Genomic DNA, 25,312 nt, shown 5'->3' on the forward strand with positions numbered 1-25,312 from the left:
TGTGGGGGGGGCTGTGTGTGTGTGTGGGGGGGGCTGTGTGTGTGTGTGGGGGGGGGCTGTGTGTGTGGGGGGGGGGGGGGCTGTGTGTGTGGGGGGGCTGTGTGTGTGGGGGGGCTGTGTGTGTGGGGGGGCTGTGTGTGGGGGGGCTGTGTGTGGGGGGGGCTGTGTGTGTGGGGGGCTGTGTGTGGGGGGGCTGTGTGTGGGGGGGCTGTGTGTGTGGAGGGGCTGTGTGTGTGGGGGGGCTGTGTGTGTGGGGGGGCTGTGTGTGGGGCTCTGTGTGTGTGTGGGGCTCTGTGTGTGTGTGTGGGGCTCTGTGTGTGTGTGTGGGGCTCTGTGTGTGTGTGTGGGGCTCTGTGTGTGTGTGTGGGGCTCTGTGTGTGGGTGGGGCTCTGTGTGTGGGTGGGGCTCTGTGTGTGGGTGGGGGTGTGTGTGTGGGGGGCTCTGTGTGTGTGTGGGGGGCTCTGTGTGTGTGTGGGGGGCTCTGTGTGTGTGGGGGGCTCTGTGTGTGTGTGGGGGGGGCTCTGTGTGTGTGTGGGGGGGGCTCTGTGTGTGTGTGGGGGGGGCTCTGTGTGTGTGTGGGGGGCTCTGTGTGTGTGTGGGGGGCTCTGTGTGTGTGTGGGGGGCTGTGTGTGTGTGTGGGGGGCTCTGTGTGTGTGTGGGGGGCTCTGTGTGTGTGTGGGGGGCTCTGTGTGTGTGTGTGTGGGGGGCTCTGTGTGTGTGTGTGTGGGGGGCTCTGTGTGTGTGTGTGTGGGGGGGCTCTGTGTGTGTGTGTGTGGGGGGGCTCTGTGTGTGTGTGTGTGGGGGGGCTCTGTGTGTGTGTGTGGGGGGGGGCTCTGTGTGTGTGTGTGGGGGGGGCTCTGTGTGTGTGGAGGGCTCTGTGTGTGTGTGTGTGGCTCTGTGTGTGTGTGGGGGGCTCTGTGTGTGTGTGGGGGGCTCTGTGTGTGTGGGGGGGGGCTCTGTGTGTGTGGGGGGGGGCTCTGTGTGTGTGTGTGGGGGGCTCTGTGTGTGTGTGGGGGGCTCTGTGTGTGTGTGGGGGGGGCTCTGTGTGTGTGTGTGTGGGGGGCTCTGTGTGTGTGTGTGTGGGGGGGGCTCTGTGTGTGTGTGTGTGTGGGGGGCTCTGTGTGTGTGTGTGTGTGGGGGGCTCTGTGTGTGTGTGTGTGTGGGGGGCTCTGTGTGTGTGTGTGTGGGGGGCTCTGTGTGTGTGTGTGTGTGGGGGGCTCTGTGTGTGTGTGTGGGGGGGGGGGCTCTGTGTGTGTGGGGGGACTCTGTGTGGGTGGGTGGGACTCTGTGTGGGTGGGTGGGACTCTGTGTGGGTGGGTGGGACTCTGTGTGGGTGGGTGGGACTCTGTGTGGGTGGGTGGGACTCTGTGTGGGTGGGTGGGGCTGTGTGTGGGTGGGTGGGGCTGTGTGTGTGTGGGTGGGTGGGGCTGTGTGTGGGTGGGTGGGGCTGTGTGTGTGTGGGTGGGGCTGTGTGTGTGTGGGTGGGGCTGTGTGTGTGTGGGTGGGGCTGTGTGTGTGTGGGTGGGGCTGTGTGTGTGTGGGTGGGGCTGTGTGTGTGTGGGTGGGGCTGTGTGTGTGTGGGTGGGGCTGTGTGTGTGTGGGTGGGGCTGTGTGTGTGTGGGTGGGGCTGTGTGTGTGTGGGTGGGGCTGTGTGTGTGTGGGTGGGGCTCTGTGTGTGTGGGTGGGGCTCTGTGTGGGTGGGTGGGGCTCTGTGTGGGTGGGTGGGGCTCTGTGTGGGTGGGTGGGTGGGGCTCTGTGTGGGTGGGTGGGTGGGGCTCTGTGTGGGTGGGTGGGTGGGGCTCTGTGTGTGTGTGGGTGGGGCTCTGTGTGTGTGTGTGTGGGGCTCTGTGTGTGTGTGGGGCTGTGTGTGGGTGGGGCTGTGTGTGGGTGGGGCTGTGTGTGGGTGGGGCTGTGTGTGGGTGGGGCTGTGTGTGGGTGGGGCTGTGTGTGGGTGGGTGGGGCTCTGTGTGTGTGTGGGTGGGGCTCTGTGTGTGGGTGGGTGGGGCTCTGTGTGTGGGTGGGTGGGGCTCTGTGTGTGGGTGGGTGGGGCTCTGTGTGTGGGTGGGTGGGGCTCTGTGTGTGTGTGGGTGGGGCTCTGTGTGTGTGTGGGTGGGGCTCTGTGTGTGTGGGTGGGGCTCTGTGTGTGTGTGGGTGGGGCTCTGTGTGTGTGTGTGGGTGGGGCTCTGTGTGTGTGGGTGGGGCTCTGTGTGTGTGGGTGGGGCTCTGTGTGTGTGTGGGTGGGGCTCTGTGTGTGTGGGTGGGTGGGGCTCTGTGTGGGGCTCTGTGTGTGTGGGTGGGTGGGGCTCTGTGTGGGGCTCTGTGTGTGTGGGTGGGGCTGTGTGTGTGTGGGTGGGGCTGTGTGTGTGTGGGTGGGGCTGTGTGTGTGTGGGTGGGGCTGTGTGTGTGTGGGTGGGGCTCTGTGTGTGTGGGTGGGGCTCTGTGTGTGTGGGTGGGTGGGGCTCTGTGTGTGTGTGTGGGTGGGTGGGGCTCTGTGTGTGTGGGTGGGTGGGGCTCTGTGTGTGTGTGTGGGTGGGTGGGGCTCTGTGTGGGTGGGTGGGGCTCTGTGTGGGTGGGTGGGGCTCTGTGTGGGTGGGTGGGGCTCTGTGTGGGTGGGTGGGGCTCTGTGTGGGTGGGTGGGGCTCTGTGTGGGTGTGTGGGGCGTGTGTGGCTGTGTGGGGCGTGTGTGGCTGTGTGGGGCGTGTGTGGCTGTGTGGGGCGTGTGTGGCTGTGTGTGTGGCTCGGTGTGGGTGTGTGGGGGGCTCTGTGTGGGTGTGTGGGGGGCTCTGTGTGGGGGGCTCTGTGTGGGGGGCTCTGTGTGGGTGTGTGGGGGGCTCTGTGTGGGTGTGTGGGGGGCTCTGTGTGTGGGTGTGTGGGGGGCTCTGTGTGTGGGTGTGTGGGGGGCTCTGTGTGTGGGTGTGTGGGGGGCTCTGTGTGTGGGTGTGGGGGGCTCTGTGTGTGGGTGTGGGGGGCTCTGTGTGTGGGTGTGGGGGGCTCTGTGTGTGGGTGTGGGGGGCTCTGTGTGTGGGTGTGTGGGGCTCTGTGTGTGGGTGTGTGGGGCTCTGTGTGTGGCTCGGTGTGGGTGTGTGGGGCTCTGTGTGTGGCTCGGTGTGGGTGTGTGGGGCTGTGTGTGTGGCTCGGTGTGGGTGTGTGGGGGGCTCTGTGTGTGGGTGTGTGGGGGGCTCTGTGTGTGGGTGTGTGGGGGGCTCTGTGTGTGGGTGTGTGGGGGGCTCTGTGTGTGGGTGGGGGCGGCTCTGTGTGTGGGTGTGGGGGGCTCTGTGTGTGGGTGTGGGGGGCTCTGTGTGTGGGTGTGGGGGGCTCTGTGTGTGGGTGTGTGGGGCTCTGTGTGTGGCTCGGTGTGGGTGTGTGTTGGAGCCGGCCTCGTGGCGTGGTCCTGTTCCCCCTCGCTAAGCCGCACGAGGTCCCATGCACCTCGGGGCTCCTCCATCTTGGATTATACGTCACTCCACGTGACCACCTACGTGACCCTGCTCTACCCGGCCTCGGTCCCAGCGAGGCCCGACATCGAGGCGCCAACCCCTGGCCCAGGGGATACCACGTGAGCCCTTCCCACTCCCGGCGGAGGGCATTATCGATGGGACCCCCAACCGTCCTTCCACACCTAGGTGCGATCGCCCCACAGCTCTCTGGGGCCTGGCGCCTCTCCTGCTGGGCGTCTGGCCGCGCCCTACCCGGCCTCTCCGCCCTCCTGGGCGCAAGGGTCCGGACATCAAAGGGCTCCAGACCTATATCTGGGGCGACCCGGCAACAAGGCGACAGTTGTATCCCGGAGTCAAGAGCCCTGCTGATCGGATCGCGGCTGACCCTACGGAGAAAGACTCTTCCTGAAACTACACTCTGAGCCCTGCTGACGACGTCGCGGCTCCATCGTGCTTACAAGACCTTCACGAACCTTTGGGGCCCTGCTGACGCTGTCGCGGCCCGACCTTGCTGAAACCCGGTAACGCCACCGAATTTCTTGATTCACTGTGCGACTCCCTGGGCCACTTCCTTCTCCGATACCCCCACTTCACTTTACTCGGGGATTTCAACCTTCATCTCGACTCCAAATCTGATACCCAAGCCATCAACTTCCTCCAAACACTAGAAATGTTTAATCTCCAACAACTAGTCTCACAGCCGACCCACCTGCTTGGTCATACCCTTGATGCTGTATGCACCAATCTCTCCTCCCTCATCACCCTACCCCCACTCCCTCAGATCTGGACTGACCACAGCTTGATCTTGTTTCATATCCACAGTGTACGTTCCCCTTCCCGTAACAACACTAACTCACTCGCCCCCAATTCCATCAACTGGAAAAAAGTCCAAGAAAGCTTGACTCTTAAACCTATGGATCAATCCCATACCCCCACTCTGTCCGGAAATGCAGTAACCGACGCCGACCTCTTTTACAATTGGCTCACGCAGGAAATGACAACTAGAAACCCCCCCCAAACGTCAAGGCACTTCTCATAAAAAATCCAAGAGCAATGCCCCCTGGTTCACTCCCGAACTAGCCACCTCTCACCTACTCTGTAGGAAAGCAGAGCGAAAATGGCGTAAGTCCTATAACATTGACGATCGTCTCTTATACACTCAAACAAGAAAATCTTATCTTTCGAGTATTAAATCAGCCAAGAAGTCATACTATGTGAACGCCATCAAAGAATCCCACCAAAAACAAAAGACCCTGTTTTCCATAGTAAAGTCTTTCACCCATCCCAAAACTCTGCAACCTGAAATACCGCCATCACAGGATTTATGCGATAAAATTTCCGACTATTTTGAAGAGAAAATTGTTTCCATTCAAAGCAATTTTCCTCCTTTCTGTACCTCCCCACTCCCCCCTCCCTCTGACTCCCTTCCCGGAAATTTGAGCAGTTTCTCCCCTGTAACTCTTGCGCAAACTAGAGAAGTCATCCTGGCCTGTAAATCCGGCTCCCCCTCCGATCCCTGTCCCCCCAAAATCCTCCACCAAATTATCGACGTAATCAACCCAGTAATTAACGACATAGTCAATTCCTCGCTTAACACAGGAACTGTCCCCCCCCGGTGGAAGAAAGGTATTGTCAAGCCTCTGATGAAAAAGGCCAATAAACCACCATCTGACTTGACTAATCTTCGCCCGATTTCACTACTTCCAGCCTTAGGAAAAATTACCGAGCAATTGGTCTATAGAGAACTCAGACATTACCTGGAAGTAAATAATATACTCCATCCGCAGCAATCTGGTTTCCGGCCCAAACATTCGACGGAAACAGCACTGATAGAACTATCAGACACGATCAAACTGCTACAAGATCAGCGAAAAAATTCAATCCTCATCCTTCTTGACCTGACCGCGGCGTTCGACACCATTTCCCATTCCATCCTCATCAGTAGACTGATGAACATAGGGATCTCAGACCACGCTCTAGCCTGGTTAAAATCATTCCTGGCTGACCGATCTCAGACTGTCGCTCTGGGCCCTTTTCACTCAAAAGAGAAAACGATTTTCTCAGGTGTCCCGCAGGGTTCGATCCTAAGCCCTCTCCTTTTCAACATCTACCTCATTCCCCTTCTGTCCCTGATTGAATCCTTTGGAATTCCTGTAACCTCCTACGCCGATGACACCCAGCTCATCGTGCCTCTGGATGGTAGTTCTACCAGCGCAGAACTCAACCTTAAGAACTGCCTAACGAAAGTCTTCCATTGGATGAATGCAAATCATTTGAAGTGTAACTCAAATAAAACGGAGATTCTCCCAATCGGCAAGAGTACCCCCTTCTGCCCAGCCCTCTGGTGGCCTGACGACTCAATCGCCCCCCCCCAAACTGTAACTACTGCCAGAAATTTAGGCGTCATCTTTGACTCAGATCTCTCATTCGACCACCATGCTAAGACTGTAGCCGGCAAATGCTTCGGGACAATAAGATCCCTAAGAAAGCTCTTTAACTTCCTCCCTCTCGACGCCAGAAAGAGCGTAACAGTGGCCCTTATAATCTCCCGATTAGATTATTGCAACGGCCTACTGGCAGGGACAAAAAAGAGCACTCTCGCTAAACTCCAGAGCGTGCTAAATACAGCTGCTCGACTTGTACTCAAACTGCCCCGGAGAGCCTCCACCTCCGCAGCCCTTCTTTCCTTACACTGGCTACCTCTCCACAAGAGAATTCTATTTAAGATTCTAATCATCGCCTTCAGATCCTTCAACAAATCCGGGCCAAAATACCTCCACAAACGTTTTCCCCACTACATCCCCAGGTGATCTCTCCGCTCGGCACAGGACAACCTCATCCTGCCTGCAAAATACAATCTGAAGACGAAAGGAGGAAAAACCGTTAGCCACCTAGCCACCAAGGCATGGAACAATTTGCCCAAACACCTCAGGCAAATAACACAAGAAAGACCATTTAGAAAGGCTCTGAAGACCTGGATCTTCAGCCTTCCCGACGATCTCACTAAAGCAGCCATCTAATCCCGCTCTGTTCCCAGACCGGCCATCAAGAACACTTAGCGCCAAGATGCTCCCTTCGGAGCGAACGCCGCGCTTTACAAATACCCCCACAAATACAAATACACAAACGTACCATCAGAGCCCAGCTGACCTCGTTGCGGCTCGACTGAAGCGGACCTACCACCGGAGCCCTGCTGACTGTGTCGCGGCTCGACCCTAGCGGAACTACCACCCGAGCCCTGCTGACGCCGTCGTGGCTCTCCCCGACCGAGCCGCTCTGAGACCAGCACCCAAGGTCTGGCGCCGAGCCTTACCCTACCTTGCCGGTACTAAGACTGTCCCGCTACCCTATCCCTCCAAAGACATTGAGACTCTTATTGGACCACTCGATCCCACTGTAAATATTGAACGTGCTCCTTTTTATATAAAGAACCAAGATAAGCAACTGATACGGAATCCTGTGTGGTGGTGTTACTGGGCCTAGTACGATCATAGGAGAAGGACCTCTCCTAGGAGGCTTCTCAGCGGCGCTCTGCTATAACTTTGCGGTAGAAAGGTGCCCCGGAGTAGTCCCCCCGACTCCCCGGTGGTCCTCCCTCCAACAGTGTGTGGTTTGTTTGTGTGTTTATTTGTCGGGCATATAAAGTGCAGCTATATAACACCCTTAGAAGAAAACATCAGAAGTGCTTCATATAAGCAACCACCAGGGATCGATTGGCATGTTCTCGCCAATTTGCTCACTAAATAGTCCTCATCGGCACCTCTCGGATGTAGGGGAAGGAACCAACACCCAAACAAGTTTGATACAAATCTTTCCTCAGTTGAAGCACTGCACCTCAAATCAGTGGCACCTCTCCATTGAGCAATAAGGGTACTGTCTCAGATTCAACAACATACCTCCCGCCATTCCACCCTGCCACCACGTCCTAAGCACATACAAGTTTCACCTTACAGAGTAATAGGTTTAAGCGCTCTTAGCAGAAGTCGCCATTGAACTAGTACCTGCACAACAATGAACGGAGTGTATTCCCTTCACTTCTTAATCCCTAGAAGGGACTAATAACTCCAGCCGACTTTGGGCCTCTAGCCATTAAACCGGTTCATCCTCTCAACACTTTCACATGGTCACCTTGTAGGACCTCATCCCGCTGCTTTGCCAAGGTGATTTTGTCCGCTTGATCTGAAAGATCCACCCAGCGCATCAGAAGTACCTTCAGTTCTTGGTAAGTCAACGATGGTACCTTTTGAAGGTGTTATACTTCACTACAGCTCCCAGGGTATTTACAAAGTGCCCAGTGCTAGTATTAGTGGCCTTGTGAAGAAACTCCATACGTGTCTTTCCTGAGATGATTGGTTGATCAAGAGCTGCAGCAAACATCAATGCCAAGCACACAGCAACAACAGTCAGCGTCCCCCTAACAGGTTTAGGTTTCAATATCAATGCAAAACAGTCGCACCTCTAACCTCTGCATGTTCAGTCCTTTCTAGACTGTTAAAAATGTGGTAGCAGGGAAAGCATAAAAAAGAGGATGATGCTATTAAAAGGATGCCTATTTCCACATCCCCATTCATCCAGCCCACCAACGCTACCTGTGCTCTGTAGTAAGTGGCCGTTGTGGGAGGCTGGCTTAGTATATGGTGTAGCTCCCTGCACTAATCCAGACAACCGTTATGGTGATTTTAGTGGTCTTAGACAACCTTAGAAAGCTCTCTAAATGGAGATGTGTAGAGCAGCCTTCAGGCTTGGTCCAGAGGAGTGTAAAGCAGCTTGTTTTACCAGCACTTAATCTTTTCGGTTAAGTGAAAAAGAACCACACAATTTAGTTATGAAAAAATATGTATTTATTATTAACACTCACTAACACTACACATTATCTCCTACCTGGAGATACATGTATAATACACACAATACTTGTCAATAGAAAAGCACGAAGAACAAATACACAGTGGTACCCAGGGTGAGACTAAACCATATACTAAAATTGTGGAATGCGAACCACGATTTGACGAGTGGTGATGAGGCAGAGGACAGATGCTCATTCCTGAAAGCATATTAGATTTTCATGATTGGGAAAGGAAATGGAAGTAATCTGGGAATAGTACCCGCACAGAATATCTGATGAACACACTGCAGAAATGTATAGTTTAAAACAACTATATTTTTTGATTACAGGGTACAGCTGCCGTACTTCAGCGCAGGTCTGAAAATGAAGAATTTGTTGAAGTTGGAAGACTTGGGCCCTCCGATTACTTTGGTAAGAATTTACTATGTGCAGATTGGCATAAAAATATTGATTTAATTTTACTGTCCTAACATTCAACACCACTTGAGCTTAAAGTGTATTTTCAGCAGAGGCCATATAAAACTGTAATTGTCAGTTTGCGAAATGCGAGCTATGTCAAGGTTAAGAAAAGTTTACTGTAAAAGTAATTTTAACAGATCTCCTTTTAGATACAGAAGACAGATAGCACTTCATTTTGTACTCATTATGCTTCTCATTATGCTTCTCCTAGCATTTGTCAGAAACCTCTATCTCTTGCTTTAGAAGTTGTTTACACATTCACATGTATGTTTCTGAATTCAGATGTAAAGAGTGGCCCATTGTTTTCATGGGCCGTCCCCACTGATATCCAGCTTCATGCAAAATGAATTTGATGAAGCAGAAAAGGTTGTTTCACTGTAAATGGAAACCCTGATGCTCCAAACACTCTAAACAATGATAGAGTGAATATAAATGAATACATAAGTTTGGGGAGTGAAGGAATATACCGAATGTATTCTGGAGATCAACATAGCTCCAAAGTATCCTCTTACGGTGGCTGCAGAGCGTTGTTGTGTTACTACCCTGAAAATGCAACTTTTCTTTATAAAACTGTTGCTACTGATGGCTACTTCTAACTGCAGAATCATCGCCTTTAGAGTATACCCAGGTGCCAGGCTGGATCCAGAATTCTTTCTTAGCAGTGCTCTTTCACTCTGCTAGAGGACGCCATATGGTTTCATCTTGACATTATTCCACCCTGGAAGTGACTGACCCCTACTCGCCAAAGCCAGTTCCTTTCTTTGTGCACATTTTAATGCAGACCGGGAGCACGGTTATATTTGCATCAGTGTGTCTAGTGTTCTAACCTGAATTCCAGTATGCAAGAGAACCCTATCCCTAAAAATGCAGGCTTCAAACCATACCATGACTGTGGTAAAAAGATGCCTGTTATGAATACACAGAAGGTGTGCCGCTGGTGATCGGGTTCTGGGTATGACTCCAGTCCATATAAGGAGCACACCCGAAGGTGATTCCGGACCGGAAAGTGAATCGGCACGTCATCAAACATCAAAAGAAGCCACGCAAGTCTCACTCGAAGTGGAGAGGCACAGTTTGCGCTCAATGGGCCACTCCTACAACAGGTTCTCATTGCGGTCAAAGTCATCAGGTAAGTCGAAACTTGTTTGAAGCGGAAGTAGAAGAAGGTGAAGCAGGACTTGACCCGATCACTCCACTCTCTATTTAAAGAGAAGTCACAAGGGCGCCATGAGGCCAGTCAATCTAGCTTCTGATCTCTGATTGAAGATCTGATTCCACAGTTGATCCCTTTGTACTCCGAGTTCCCAGAGCCTTTGGCCACAACACAGCAGGTCAAGGCCTTTAAGGTGGCGATGCTACATATTTTAGCTCTCTTCTGCTCCCTCTTGTGCACTACTTCTGCCCCCCCCCCCCCCCCCCCCCCCCTTAGAATCCGTAGGAGGCTCCAGCAGAATTACTGCCCACCTGAACCCCGGAACCTGGCTTGGGTTCTGCCTAGACTCTGGTGCAGACGTCCATTCTGGCTCTTCTTCATCAGTGCCAGTGCTGACTTCTCCATCGAAGGTGGATCCGTTGCTGACTCTGGTGTCCAATCTGAGCTGAATCTGTCACTACCCCGACCAAGGTCGCACTGTGACTCCCATTCGGAGTGAGCATACCCGTTCCCATACATTCTGGTTGTTACAGAACACTCCCTCTAACACAGAGCTTATCCTAAGTTGCTTCACCAGCTTTTCGGTTCCGACTGCAACCAGCATTTTCTGCAACTTGGCAAGGACAGTGGGATGGTCTACACCCACATTATGATGACTATTTATACATGGATTTTCAAGAGTCCAGTGGACTTTATGCTTCCCTGCGTTGTACCCCCCCATCACCCCTAGGTTGTCAACAGAATAGAGTCCTTCCTTTGCTGTAGTCATCAGACGTGCTTATGAGGTCCTGAATTTACAACTTCTTTCTGTTGAGGTCAAAACAAATGTGCTTAGCGAAGTTTGACAGCCTGGGCATTGTTCTTCTGAGCCCTTGCTACAGTCCAATGAAGCCTAACTGACACCTTTATGGACACTTAATCCTTGCTGTTTCACACCAGTGAACAGGCATAAGGCAGTGCCTTTGTAATCCTGATTTTCTTACACAGCACCCTACTTCTGAGAGTTTGGTGGTCCAAACTTCCACCTGCAGGGTGAGCCTTAATTTGTTCCCCACAACCCCCTTCCCCCTGATAAGGAATCAAAAAGGATTGAGGCATTCGGGAAGCCTTTGGCCAGCCCAGCCTTGTGGTTGGTCAGTGGCAGTTGACTGCTCTGCCATTATACTCATGCCATGTGAGAGATGACCAGCAAGATGATTCCGGTGTCCACGGAAGAGTTCATGGCCTCCTTTGCTCAACCATTCAGGATTGTCAGGATGCAGCCAAATATATAGTTCAGGCTGTCCTGCATCCTACTGATTATTTGGTTCAAGCAGTCCACACTGGTGTAGTGCTCCACCACCACGCTTGGAAGATGTACATGCATCCCTTATGGATATGCCTTTTAATGGGGCCTCCTTTTTGATGAAAAAGTTGATTCCACCCTAGAGTGATTCAGGGAAAGCCAGGCCACTGTGCGCTTTTTCTGCCTGTTGACACTTGCCAGACAATTCCTTATATCAGTTTCAGTTCTTCTGGTGCTACTCCAGTGGTTTGGCATATTGACAATGTCAAGACCACCTACCTTTACTGCCGTCACCTCAGTCCTTTTGTGGCCCGGTACTGTTATTAGGCAGACAACAATCAGATCACCAGGGGCGCCCACCTTCAGTGTCCCTCCCTATGGCGTCCGCCTCCAAGTCGCTTTAGTTGCACAACCACCCTGTGGGAGGCAGGACTGGGCATTATCTCCCTGGATGGCAGTCCATCACATCTGCCTTTTGAGTGCTCCAAATGGTTCAAGCAGGGCTATGTCATTCCGTTACTGAACCCCACATGTACCCGTCCTGCAGTCCCACAGACATTACCTGCAGTTCAAGGTCGGCCAGGAGATTTTCAGTTTGCGGTGCTCCCCTTCAGTCTCACCAGCACCCCTCAGGTGTTCATGAAAGTGATAGTGGTGGTCGCTGCCCATCTTTGGGGATGGGTGATACCAGTGTCCCCCCTAATTCGATGTTTGCCTTTCCAAGACTGGTTCACCACGCTCTTATTTTAGACCATCCCAGACCACCGCGAACTGTTTGACATCTTTGGGGTTCCTCGGTCAACGAGCAAGTCAGACTTTTCTCCTTTGCAGAGGCTTCCTTTTGTAGGAGGTGTTCTGGACACTGTTTGGCAGACTTCATGCAGGTTTCGGAGGAAAATGCACAAGAACCGCAGTGGTTGCTGCTTGACTGCAATATGGCCTCTCCCCCTCTCTTCTCCACCAAGATATGACTGTGGTGACTGATTCAACACTGCTGGGCTTGGGAGAAATGGAGATAAGAGGGCTGCGGTCTCCGTTGGAAACCTGGCTCTATATAAATCTGTTGGAGCTGTGTGCCGTCCACCCGGTATTGAAGTTCTTCCTGCCATCCATCAAGGGAACGTTCGGTGCAGGTTCTCATAGACAACACCACTACCATGTGGTACTGCAAAAAGTAGATTGCAGTGCAGGCTCTGGGGTACAACACCTCTGGAGTTGGCTAGAGCATCAGGGTATCTCACCAAGTATGGACCATCTGGCTGGATCTTTAAATGTCATGTCAGACAAGCATAGTCCGCTCCAGGCATCTTCCAAAATTGTGGCGAACCCTGGCTGTCTATTTTCGCCACCGTTAAATGCACAGTGTAAAACCTGTGCCTTGGCATTCCCAAGAACACTCTCTAGGAGAGTCCGGCTATAGTGGAGTACAGGAGTCCTGTTCCTTTATTTGCCCTTGCCTCTCGAGTTCTAAAGAAGAAGATCCTGGACGACCAGGCCCAAGTCATCCCATTGGTTCTGGATTTATACAGGAGAGTGCGATACCCGGAAGCTCTTGGCATGAGCATCTTTCTGTCTATCAGGCTACAGCTCCAGGAGGATTTTCTGTCACAGCAGCAGAGCAGGGTTCGGCACTGTATCTGCACAATATACACCTCCATGCATTATTTGAGCAGCAGCAGTTGACTGCATTCGATCTACAACCTGAGGTGATAGATGTCATCCTTGTTGCCAAATATCCGTCTGTGAAGTCTCTCTACGCAGGGCACGGAGACAAATTTGTGGCATGTTGTCAAGTCCGTAAAACCAACCGTTTGGCAGCCAAACGGTTGTATTTTGTATTTTTTATTTTGTATTTGGTCCAGCAAGGCCTTACAGTAGGCTAAAGATTATTCGCTGACCCATATTTTTGTGTTTGCTGGACCAACTATCCTTGTTTAAGCCACTTGTGATGTAGTTTATTAAAGGTTTGACACGTTCCTTCACAAACTGTTTGCCACAAGGGAATCTTAATTTGGTCCTGACATGCCTTGTGCACCTTCTTCAACCAAGTGCACGCCTGCTTTTTATATCTTCTCAAAACTGTCTTGCTCATTGCGGTCATTTCAGCTCATTGCTACCCTACACCACCTTTTCCCCTATACAAACTAATGTTGGAGACCAGGGTGGCCTTTTTGTGAAAAGTTGGTACTCTCTTTCAAGTTTAGCAATCCATCACCCCATGTACCTTTTGCATTCCTTGCTGCTCCTCACCACTTGAAAGAGGAGGAGAGACTCCATTGACTAGACCCCTAAAGAGCTTTAAGCTTTCAAACCGAACGCACTAAAGGTCATCAGGTGGACAATCCGGGTTTTCAAAGGTTCTCCGGGACAAAGCAAGGTAAAGCAGTGCAGAAACAGATTACACCTCTGTATTAAGCTATGCTATGCACTAGCCAAACAGAATCCTCAGGACTCGTTCAGCCAAGGCTGCTACCACTGTGTTGGCATGAAACCAGCATGTCTTTGACATCTGCCACGCTGCAAATTGGGCATCAGTGCATATGTTCACATAGCTTTACTGCCTTGTCAGGCAGGACATTTTGCCTGCTTGGTCCTGCAGTACTTTGTGGTCGGAGCTTACTTCACTGAACCCTACTTTGGGAGGTACTACTTTGGTATCTATTCTGCAGGTGAAGAATCTGCGGTTAGAAGTGTCCAACAGAAGAACAAGTTACTTACCTTTGGTAATGATCTTTGTGGTGAATACCATAACCGCAGATTTCTCATTAGCCTCCCTTCTTCCTGTTCTGTGGATTGGTCTTTTTACCATCTAAAGGTCCCAAATTAGAGATCTGCCTTCTGGCATTGACAATTTTTTTTGGACTCTGCATCCGAGGACGTATAAAGTGTCTAGCAAGAAGTTGGCGTGCAGGGTTGGCACTTGTATGTGGCGCTGCTTAGTGACTTCCATGGTAAAAAACAAAGTCAACGTGGAGCCGCATAGCACCACTTAGCGACGTGCAAGAGCACTGCTGAGAAAAATTTCCAGATTTAGTCTGCTGCCTGCAATAATCTAAAGGCAAGGAATCTGCAGTTAGTACGCACCAGAAACTGAAGTAAGTAACCAAAGGTAAGTAACTTGTTCATTTATGCTTCTCTCCTCATGAGCAAGTGATTGTTTTGTTGTTTTTTTGTAACTTGTGTAAGGTTTTCATTATAGTATTGGTCCTTTCCGGGGTGTTGCTTCGCACTCCCAAATAATGGAATTACCGCACTCCCACACGAAGGCACACACAAGGCAATGTAGGAAAAAGACCTGGAAAGGGGTTTTGCTCTCATAAAATGAGGCACATACCCTCGCTCCTTTAAATATCTGGGGATACAGGTGTACCATGAGCAACAAGACCTCCTGGAGGACAACCTTGGGCAAGCACTACGCTCCCTTAAATCACACATCTTTGTCCTGGCGCTCCCTCAAACTTATAATATTCCCCCTATGTCCAGGTAAACATTATCCAATATGGTGGCATTGCCAAGGCTATTCTATTATTTTGTAAACCTCCCAGTAGTAATCTCAAGGAGCTGGTTCAGGGATCTAGACACCTTATTGAGAGATTTGATATGGGTTGAGGGATGAAACAGAGTATATATCACACTAAGGGGTACGAATGATGGAGTAAAATGAAGCATAAGGCATCACTGACTCCAAATGAATGTATCTCACAAAAAGTGATGAAATGCTAATGTCCTAAAAGAGAGATATGTGTGTATGAGGAAGGGAGGCAAAGAAAAAATGTCTTTTAAAGACGAGAACCCTCACTCACCCGAGGGTGACATGCTTCATCATTGGGTACCCTCTTGCACACTGTAACCGCAAGGTATACAGTGTGGGCTACAACTCTCAAAAAAGGGGACAAGAGAGGAGCGTGAGGTGTTTTAATGGGGGTATCCAAGGTGACAGGGGGAGTAAGGGGCAGAGTGTGAAATTAAACAGTGTATAGGTAAATAAAACTAGCTACAGGGTAACAAAGTCAAATTTAATAGTAGTTCCCATCAGCTAGGATTAAAATGAGGTGATCTAGGATTAACAAAATATCCTAGTAATTGGTGGTCGACATGTTTCTGCCAGATGACTTAATTGTTCGCGGCATTCATCAGGACCTCTCAATATATCACTCTGCTCGTGTAATCAAATTAAATGAATTACAGACCATACTCGTTGGTAGGTTGTAAATGACAAAAGGACCAGCTGCAGTCCGGTACAGTGTCTCTGAAAAAAGATTATTGATCAATTCAGTATCATTTATACCAACTTAGAAGGTCAACCTCCACATACCAAAAGAAACACCACACACGTGATATGTGTTGCACACGTGATAAAAACACAAATCATTCTGGTGAGTGAGTATATTCTAGGAACTCACCTAGGGGTAATGTTAATTTACCTCTACCTTGCGACGAATGATGCTAAAGAACACAGATTACTAGAAAGATAAAAGACTGGTTCAGAATGGTTCTCACATGTTGTAGAATAATAACATATAGAATAATAGATTAATGTTGCTGTCATTCGATATAGTATGACAAGCACAATCTATAATTCACACAATCCGCAGTATTTCAAATAAAAACTTAATTGTTCTCATGTCCCAAAAGAAAGGAAAGGGGAGGATGGTGGGGTGTGACTCACAGTCACTTCATCGCCATGTGTCGCATGTTGATGTATAAGACGGACTGTATGCCAAATTAATTGAAGTCGTCCGTATGTAGTATAACACACATAAAACTCAATATTCCCAAAGCATGGGTCCAGAGCGTCACTCGCCCGCTACCAACCCTTAGAATCATGGAGTTGAGATCGACAATACAGGTTAAGTCAGTGAGAAACTGCACCGACCCGATTGAAAAAACACTCGATATCTACAACACCCATAACATCACCGGCTACCCACACTCACTCCCTTCATTACCTTCCGTTAATCTGTCTCAGCCTTATTAGAGCACCAACCCGCTGGGGAGAAACTGCGCGTCTCGCAGTGGTTTTAACAGCTCCCGTGTACCTTCATGAGTGCGTATACCCGGAAGTGAAGCAAATAGCTTCCGGGTAACGCAGAATCATGGGAAATGTAGTTTACTGCGGGGAGAAGGCGCTAGACACGATCGAGATAAAGCATTATACGCCGTATTGAGGCTATAGTAATTGTCACCACCAGTTTGACATACAAAAAATGCTATGTGTCCAAGTACAGCATCCCGAATGACAAACCAAGGACGGCTAGTGTTCCCACCATGTGATATGTAAATAAGTCAGTAATAAAGGGGCTCTATACCAGAAGGCTATATCACCACAGCCATACACATCCAGATAAGGTGGCTAAATAGATGGAAGCACTCCATATATATAGTTTCCATTCGTGGAGCCAGATGCCAAATCCAAAACACATAGTATTTGCAATTAAATATATAATGCATGTATTAGGCTGTCTATCCCTAGGAAATCAGACCAGAATTGCAATATAAGTGTGTGGTGTGCGGCATCTAAAAATGGGAGAAGGTGATAAGGGAGACCTGGAAAAGTTACACAGAGCACCAGGGAATATCTTCATTCAGACCTCTCAGGTGGCTTTTAAGACGGAACACCCACCGTTGTTCACGGCGGAATAGAACTTGTTCCAAAGGTCCCATATTCACATCATAGTGAGGTTTGTCAATGATGACCCATTGAAGGTCGTTTTCTGAGTGGCCCTTCTCAAGGTAATGCCTTGTCATGCGTGTATTCGATTTTTTGCATCGGATGGTACTACGATGCTCAGTAATTCTTTGTCGTACTTTGCGACAAGTCATTCCAATATAAATCAATGTACAAGGGCACTTGATCATATATATAACCCCACTGGTGTTGCAGTTTGTGTGGTTATTCAATTTCCATGGTCTCCCCGGTAGAATATCCAGCTCCGTTGTGTGACTGGTGAAGGGACAGCAAGAACAGGATCCGCATGGAAAATGACCAACCACAGGATTAGTGTTCCATAGTGTTGACTGGCTGTTGTGATGTACAACAGTTCTTGGTCGTGTGTGTACCATGAGGTCCTGCAAATTACTGCTTCGTTTCAATGCAAACAGGGGTGAGTCCAGTGTCAGCTTGCCTGTATTGAGTATGTGCCAATTCTTGTTGATGGACCTTTTTACATTTGTGGTTAAGTTGCTGAAAGTTGTCACACATACCAATCTGTCTGATTTTGGTTTGGTGTATGTTTCCAGGAGTGCCCCCCTGTCATTGTTGCGGGCTCTTTTTGCCGCTCTTTTTACCAATTGTATTGGGTAATGTCTGGCAGCTAGTTCATCAGTTAGCTTTTTGGCATGTTTATAATACTGCACCAATTCTGAACAATTTCTCCTGAGTCTAAGAAATTGACCGACTGGAAGGTTGGTAAGTAATGCCCTTGGGTGGAAGCTATGAAAGCTCAATAAGGAGTTACGGGCCATCGGTTTCTGATATAGCTCAGTATGGATCCTCCCATCTTTAGGGTATAGTCGGAGGTCCAAGAAGGGAATGGAGAAGTTATTGTTCGAGGCATGTGGGCTGCTGAATTCATATCTGTGCATAGATCGCCGCCTAGTGTTGGGTCCGGATGTTTGCACGTTGTTGTCCTGGAAGAGTCTTCGAAGTATCCTTGGATAGGTGACTCCTCCCCTGGACTACAGTGCGCATGGGCATCCTCTCCATCCTCAGATTGTTTTTTTTCCGCCATTGGGTTCGGATGTGCTATCTTAGCTCAAGTTAGGAAAATATTTTTTCAAGGCCAAAAGGCCTTTAGTTCGCGTCGGTACTGTTTATCGATCGGGTTTCGATAGAATTTGTTAGTTTACTAACTTTCAGCACCGACTGTTTTCGCATTTACCTGTCCATCGACTACTTCGACGATGGAATCCAGGACGCCATTCAAAAGGTGTCCGGTATGCAATGCGAAGTACCCACACATCGACGTCCATCCGGTGTGCAACAAATGCCTTTCGCCGGACCACGACGAATCAACATGCATGGCCTGTGCCCGGTTCCGCTCGAAAAAGACTCTGCGGAATCGACGAGCGGCGAGACTCGAGGCGCAGCACGCGGCACCGGCCCCGACAGACATCTTCGGCGAGGCCGAGGACGTCGAGGAATTGGAAGTCTTGCCCTCCAGTCCCGTTTCCGAACACGAACCCGGATCGGACGAGGAAGACGAGTCACTCTTCCACAGAGGTGAAGACGACACCGAGGTAGGAGACGACGAGGAGGCCTTCGGGGCCGAAGAAAGTAGCTCCAATGATGAACAAGGCCTACCTGTTCAAACCGTTCAAACACCAGTGCCACAGCCTATGGCTCCGGTCGAGGGATCGCCTTCGGGCCTTACCCGAGACCCATCCCGCAGTTCTTCGGCCCCGCCCTCGGGCCCGGCCTCGGACGTTCAGCGGCAGCCATTACTACATAAACAGGCTGGTTTCCCTATCACAAGACCGAAACCGAAAGCTGCTCAGGTTCCACCGAAACCGAAACTGAAAGTAGCGCTGGTCGGATCGAGGCCTTCGACGCCAGCGCACCGCGTCGGCACCGACCGCACCAAGAGGGACTTCGGTGCCGAACTTGAGGCGGGCGACGTTGGAGTCGACAAACGGAAAAAAGCCATCGGCACCGACAAACCTGCTCGGCTACCGGCACCGACGACACCAAGGGCCGTACCGCCTGCTGTGTCTCACATCGCTCCCTCGACGACACCTAAGCCTCAGGCATCGAAGACTTCGACGGTGATCTCTTCACCCCGACTCGATGACCCGCCGGCACCGAAAAAATCTACGGCCGCCTCTACGAGCCTGGCCGGTGCCAAAGCCTCGAAGGCGCCCCAAGTACGACCTGGTGTGACGCAAGGCAGCAAAACCACACCTGTCCTCCAGGACACATCGGGCTCCGGTTCGGTCGGAGCTCCCGCAGCCTCTTCGGTGCCGACCAACATTACCTTCGGCTTGCCTCCGTCAACAATCCCAAAAATGTTCCAACTCAGGACACGGGTCACCCAACCTACGGTCACACCTGCTGAGACGTCTCCAGCACGTATCATCGACGCCGGCACTGGCAGAATGATTCTCCAGGACCGAAGGATAACTTCGGAGCCGCCATTGGACCCTTTCAGGATCCCACTAAAAAGGAAGTTGCCTGCAGAATCGGAACCTCTCCTTTATGAACCCTTCCATTCATCCTACCAGGATCCACACCGGTTCTCCCCCACACGCTCCGATACAGACGCATTGGAGGACTACATGGCTGACCAAGTCCCCTACCATGTAGACACGGACCCTGATGACCAGCAGGACCCTGATCAAACTTGGGGCGACCCTGCAGACCCCAGTGCACCTCTCGATGCACAGGATCCACAACTCTATGGGGCAAAGACATCTCCTACGGAGGATACTGCAGCGTTCAATGCTCTTATCGAACGTGCTGCCAATAACCATGGGGTGCAGCTTCACTCTGATACCATCGAAGATGACTTTCTAATGGACACCTTTGCATCCTCAGAAAGACATGTAAAGACTCTGCCAATGTTGAAGGGGGTCCTCAAACCAGCCAAGGACATTTTCAAAGAACCCACCAGGGCACGAGTGATAAACCCCAGGATTGATAAAAAATACAGATCAGCACCTGGGGATCCTACTTACATCAGAGGACAATTACCACTCGACTCCATCGTCGTAGCGAATGCACGCAAGAGGGCACACTCGCAAACAACAGGTGACGCTCCTCCCCCGGACAAAGAGTCCAAGGTGTTAGAAACCTCTGGCAAGCGAGTTGCCGCCCAAGCTGCCAACATATGGCGCATAGCCAACACTCAGGCGCTCCTTGCTCGCTATGATAGAGCGCACTATGACACACTTGAGCAAATATTCCAACATCTCCCTGACCAATTCAAGGAAGGCGCAGAAATGCTCATCAGAGAAGGACAGCTACTAACGAACGCTTCCATCAAATGCGCACTAGATGTTGCAGACACGGCTGCCAGAGCCATAAACACAAGCGTCATGTTGCGACGACATGCCTGGCTACGGATCTCAGGATTCAAGCCCGAGGTACAAAACAATATACTGAACCAGCCCGTCAACCCCGACTATTTATTCGGGCCAGAGGTTGACACCACCCTCGAAAAGATAAAAAAGGATACGGACACTGCAAAGTCCATGGGCGCACTACAAACTCAGTCCTTTCGGAGCGGCTCCTTTCGTCGCCCCGGAAACAAGGGAGCAGGTAGAGGACAGGGGTCACAACAAACATATAACAAAGGCAATACACAGACCACCTATGATAAAAACACCAGAGGTGGATATCGTGGCTCCAGCACAAAGGGCAGAGGACGCGGCTACGGCAACACCAGGTCCTCCCCCAAGAACAAGCAGTGACGCCCTCTCCCTTCCTCCCGACCACATAACACCTGTCGGGGGAAGGCTACAAAGGTTCCTGTCCACGTGGAATTCCATCACCACGGACAGGTGGGTCAAAGATATTATAAAATACGGTTACTGTCTGGAGTTAACCTCCACTCCACCCACAATACCACCAAGAAGCCGTCCTATGTCCTCAGAGCACTTAACGCTCTTACAGCAAGAAGTGCAAAGTATGCTTCTAAAAGGCGCTATAGAGGTCGTACCCATCCACGAGCAGGGTGCGGGAGTGTACTCCCTCTACTTCTTAATTCCAAAAAAGGACGGGTCGCTCAGACCTATATTGGACCTGAGACCCCTGAACCAGTACATTCTTTCAGAGCACTTTCATATGCTCACTCTACAGCAAGTCCTTCCGCTTCTCAAGCAGGGAGACTTCCTAGCCACACTGGACCTCAAGGATGCGTACTTTCACATACCCATCCACCCCTCACACAAAAAATACCTCAGGTTCACTGTTCAGGGGCAGCACTATCAGTTCAAAGTCCTTCCCTTCGGCGTGACAACAGCGCCCAGGGTTTTCACGAAGTGCCTAGCTACGGTGGCAGCACATCTACGGAGGCAGCATATACACGTCTACCCCTACCTAGACGACTGGCTCGTTCAAGCGAAGTCAGCCCAGCAATGTGCAAGCCACATGTCCCGCACCATTCACCTTCTTCACAGTCTGGGATTCTCACTGAATTATCCAAAGTCCCATCTCCAGCCCGCACACGTACAACAGTACCTATGTGCGACTGTAGACACTCTGGCGGCCACAGCTCAGCCAAATTTAGTGAGGATCGACAGCATACAACTGCTGATCTCCAAATTCAAACCCAATCACTCACTTCCAGCGCGAGTGTTCATGCAGTTGATAGGCATGATGGCCTCCTGCATCTTCATAGTCCCGCACGCGAGATTACATATGCGCCCACTTCAGGAGTGCCTAGCACGTCAGTGGAATCAGGCTCAAGGACAGTTAAAGGACCTAGTGTTGGTGAGCGGTCGGGCATACAACTCTCTGCATTGGTGGAATCCACAAAACCTTTGCAAGGGCCGACCGTTCCAAGAGCCTGTCCCACAAATAGTACTGACAGCGGACGCGTCTCTCCAGGGATGGGGAGCTCATGTACTCCACTACACAGTGCAAGGACTATGGACAACACAACAAAAGAAGTTGCACATCAACCTTCTGGAATTGATGGCAATCTTCCTAGCCATGAAGGCATTCAAAGTACATCTATGCAACAAGGTCGTGTTGATCCGGACGGACAACATGACCGCAATGTACTACATACAGAAACAGGGAGGCACACACTCTCCACAGTTGTCTCATCTGGCTCAGAGCATGTGGAAGTGGGCCATTCAAAGGAACATGTTCCTCATGGCGGAACACCTCCCTGGCAAGGACAACCAGATGGCGGATCTGCTCAGCAGACACAGCCACCAAATGCACGAGTGGGAGTTACACCCATCAGTACTCCAACCGTACTTTCAGCAGTGGGGTCATCCGGAGATAGACCTATTCGCGACAAGCGAAAACGCAAAATGCCCAAGCTTCGCCGCCAGATTCCCACATCCGCAGTCGCAGGGCAATGCGATATGGATGAACTGGTCCGGCAGATTTGCGTACGCTTTTCCCCCAGCGCCATTGATACCGCTAGTGGCCCGCAAACTCCGACAACACTCCCTGACACTCGTCCTAGTTGCTCCCACGTGGGCACGCCAGCCGTGGTACACCACCTTCCTCGAACTTTCCGTGGTGCCGCATCAAAGGCTGCGGATCAAACCCGCGCATTTGACGCAGAACCATGGAGAGGTTCAGCACCCAGATCCGCAACAGCTGAATCTGGCGATCTGGCTCCTGAAGTCCTAGAGTTTGGCTATCTCAACCTGCCACCTGACTGTATGGACATCATCAAGGAGGCCAGGAGACCCACTACCAGAGCTTGCTATGCCGCCAAATGGAAAAGGTTCGTCATTTATTGCGGTAATAATGACATCAACCCGCTGGACGCATCCATCCAAAACATCATCTGTTATCTCTTACACCTATATAGATGCAATCTGGCGTACACCTCTATACGTGTCCATTTGACCGCAATATCAGCCTATCTGCAAACCAGGCAGCACCTCTCTCTATTCAGAGTGCCTGCCATCAAAGCATTCTTGGAAGGGCTCAAACGAGTCATTCCACCTAGTCACCCACCGGCTCCAATGTGGAACCTCAACTTGGTCCTCACACGCCTGATGGGTCCACCCTTTGAACCTCTACACTCATGCGAGATTCAATTCCTTACCTGGAAAGTGGCCTTCCTAGTGGCGATCACTTCCCTCAGAAGAGTTAGTGAACTCCAGGCACTAACCGTTCAAGAGCCATTCATTCAGGTTCACGCTAACAGGGTCGTACTACGTACCAACCCCAAGTTCATGCCCAAGGTAATATCGCAGTTCCACATGAACCAGACTATTGAACTGCCCGTTTTCTTCCAAAACCCACAAACTGTTGCAGAAAGGGCACTACATACACTAGATGTACGGAGGGCCCTCATGTACTACATCGACAGGACTAAACCATTCAGGAAGACAAAACAACTGTTCGTTGCCTTTGCCCCACACCACAAAGGTAACGCCATCTCCAAAGCAGGGATAGCCAGATGGATAGTTAAGTGTATTCAAATATGTTATCAAAAGGCAAAACGCACATTAACTATTCCACCACGAGCCCACTCAACACGTAAGTTGGGGGCTTCCATGGCCTTCCTAGGAAATATTCCCCTGCATGATATATGCAGAGCAGCCACATGGTCCACTACACACACATTTACAAAACACTATTGCGTAGATGTGCAGTCAAAACAGCAGGCAGCTGTAGGACAGGCTGTTCTCAAAACACTTTTTCAGACCGCTGCAGCTGGCACGGGTAGCCGCCGCTAATTGAGGGCACTGCTATGTATTCTATGCACAGATATGAATTCAGCAGCCCACATGCCTCGAACTGAATATGCTACTTACCAGTATGCATCTGTTCTTGGCATGTAGGGCTGCTGACATTCATATCGCCCTCCCTCCTCCCCGGCGCCTGTCGCAGCTGCAGCTCTCAGAATTACTGCAAGCATGGTCATCACTTTCTGTATCTACTCCATCACTGCCACAATGGCGAAAAACAATCTGAGGATGGAGAGGATGCCCATGCGCACTGTAGTCCAGGGGAGGAGTCACCTATCCAAGGATACTTCGAAGACTCTTCCAGGACAACAACGTGCAAACATCCGGACCCAACACTAGGCGGCGATCTATGCACAGATATGAATGTCAGCAGCCCTACATGCCAAGAACAGATGCATACTGGTAAGTAGCATATTCAATTCTCACCAGTAAATCTCAAGTTAGTATCCCGTGTGTTGAGCCATATAGAGAAGTCTTCAAGAGACTCCTGGTCACCTTCCCAGATGACCAGGATATCGTCTATATAGCGTTTCCACAGTTTCAGTTGATCATGGAAAGGATTATGTAGAGGATAGATGTGTTGAGTCTCAAAATTATGCATGTACAGGTTGGCCATACTAGGTGCACAGGTACTCCCCATGGAAGTACCAGTTGTTTGCCACAGTTGTCCTTCAAAGCTAAAAAAGTTTTCTTTTAGTGCCAGTGTCGCACATTGCATAACAAAGTCATTGGGTGTTTGGTCATCACGTGGATTACTTTCCAATAGATCCCGTATTGTCTCTAAAGTGGCATCCTGCGGTATGTTCGTGTACAACGCTGGATGAAACAGAGTGCCATTGACTACTCTGCCGAGACCCCCAGAAGGGGGGGAGGTGGAGGGATTGGGAGCACTAGACTTCGAAGCGTATTATTTAACTGCACAACTACAGTGGCTAGAGGGGATAGGATTAGAGACCTTGGATATTCCAACACACACAATCCAGAAAGGGAGACTACTAGCTAAACTGCTGTGCCCCAAGATACGGATCCAACACCTGGGTACCTTATTCACAGTAGCATTGAAATGCTGGCACAGGGGTATCCAGCGAGCCTCGGGGGTCCCATTATATTGGCCTGACCTCCTGCTGGTGGGTCTCCCACGTGGTGACACTTTCTCATTCTTTACTGAGGGAATGGACTAACATGGGTATCCAGACAACTAGTGACTTCTACTTCGAGGGTGAATTGATCCCACTAGCTGACTTATTCACTCAATATGACTTGCCGCCAGGGTAGTTCTTGAACTCCCATGGGTTACAGAAAGTTTTTAACACACTGTGGAAAGGTGGAAACCAAGAACCAGCCACACATGCACTGTTGCAAGCAATGGTTACACTGGGATCGGCGAGTCACCTCGTCAAATGGTTATATAGGGCTTAAGGAGATGGTTGACAAGCCAATGCTCACAATACAACAGAAATGGGCAGTCCACATAAATAGAGACATTTCAGAGACAGAATGGAAAAGAGATTTAAGTTTACCGAAGAAGATATCTAGAAAATTCCAACTTTAAATACACCCAATTCAATATTCTGCATATGACCTACCTCACCCCACACAGACTTAACAAGCACCGGCCAGCAATGCCCAAGATGTGCGACCCTTGACGCGGACTTTAAGCATATGATGTGAGATTGTCCAGCTCTGCTTGACAGGTCACTGGGTTACTGCACGGGTTCTTACACGCACCCTCCGTATCACAGTAGTGGCATGTT

At 50.6% G+C, this 25,312-nt stretch overlaps 1 protein-coding gene across 1 annotated transcript in view; it reads left to right on the plus strand.

Moving 5' to 3' along the window:
- The window catches only part of PRKAR1A (protein kinase cAMP-dependent type I regulatory subunit alpha), a 299,228-nt gene that overhangs the window by 240,855 nt on the left and 33,061 nt on the right, over positions 1 to 25,312 (plus strand). Inside the window, exon 10 of the mRNA XM_085617303.1 lies at positions 8,610 to 8,691. Within this exon, the coding sequence (XP_085473429.1) occupies positions 8,610 to 8,691 (82 nt within the window). The remainder of the gene's footprint in view (positions 1 to 8,609; positions 8,692 to 25,312) is intronic.

Source organism: Triturus cristatus, chromosome 7 (genome assembly GCF_964204655.1).
Source record: "Triturus cristatus chromosome 7, aTriCri1.1, whole genome shotgun sequence".
NCBI lineage: Eukaryota > Metazoa > Chordata > Amphibia > Caudata > Salamandridae > Triturus > Triturus cristatus.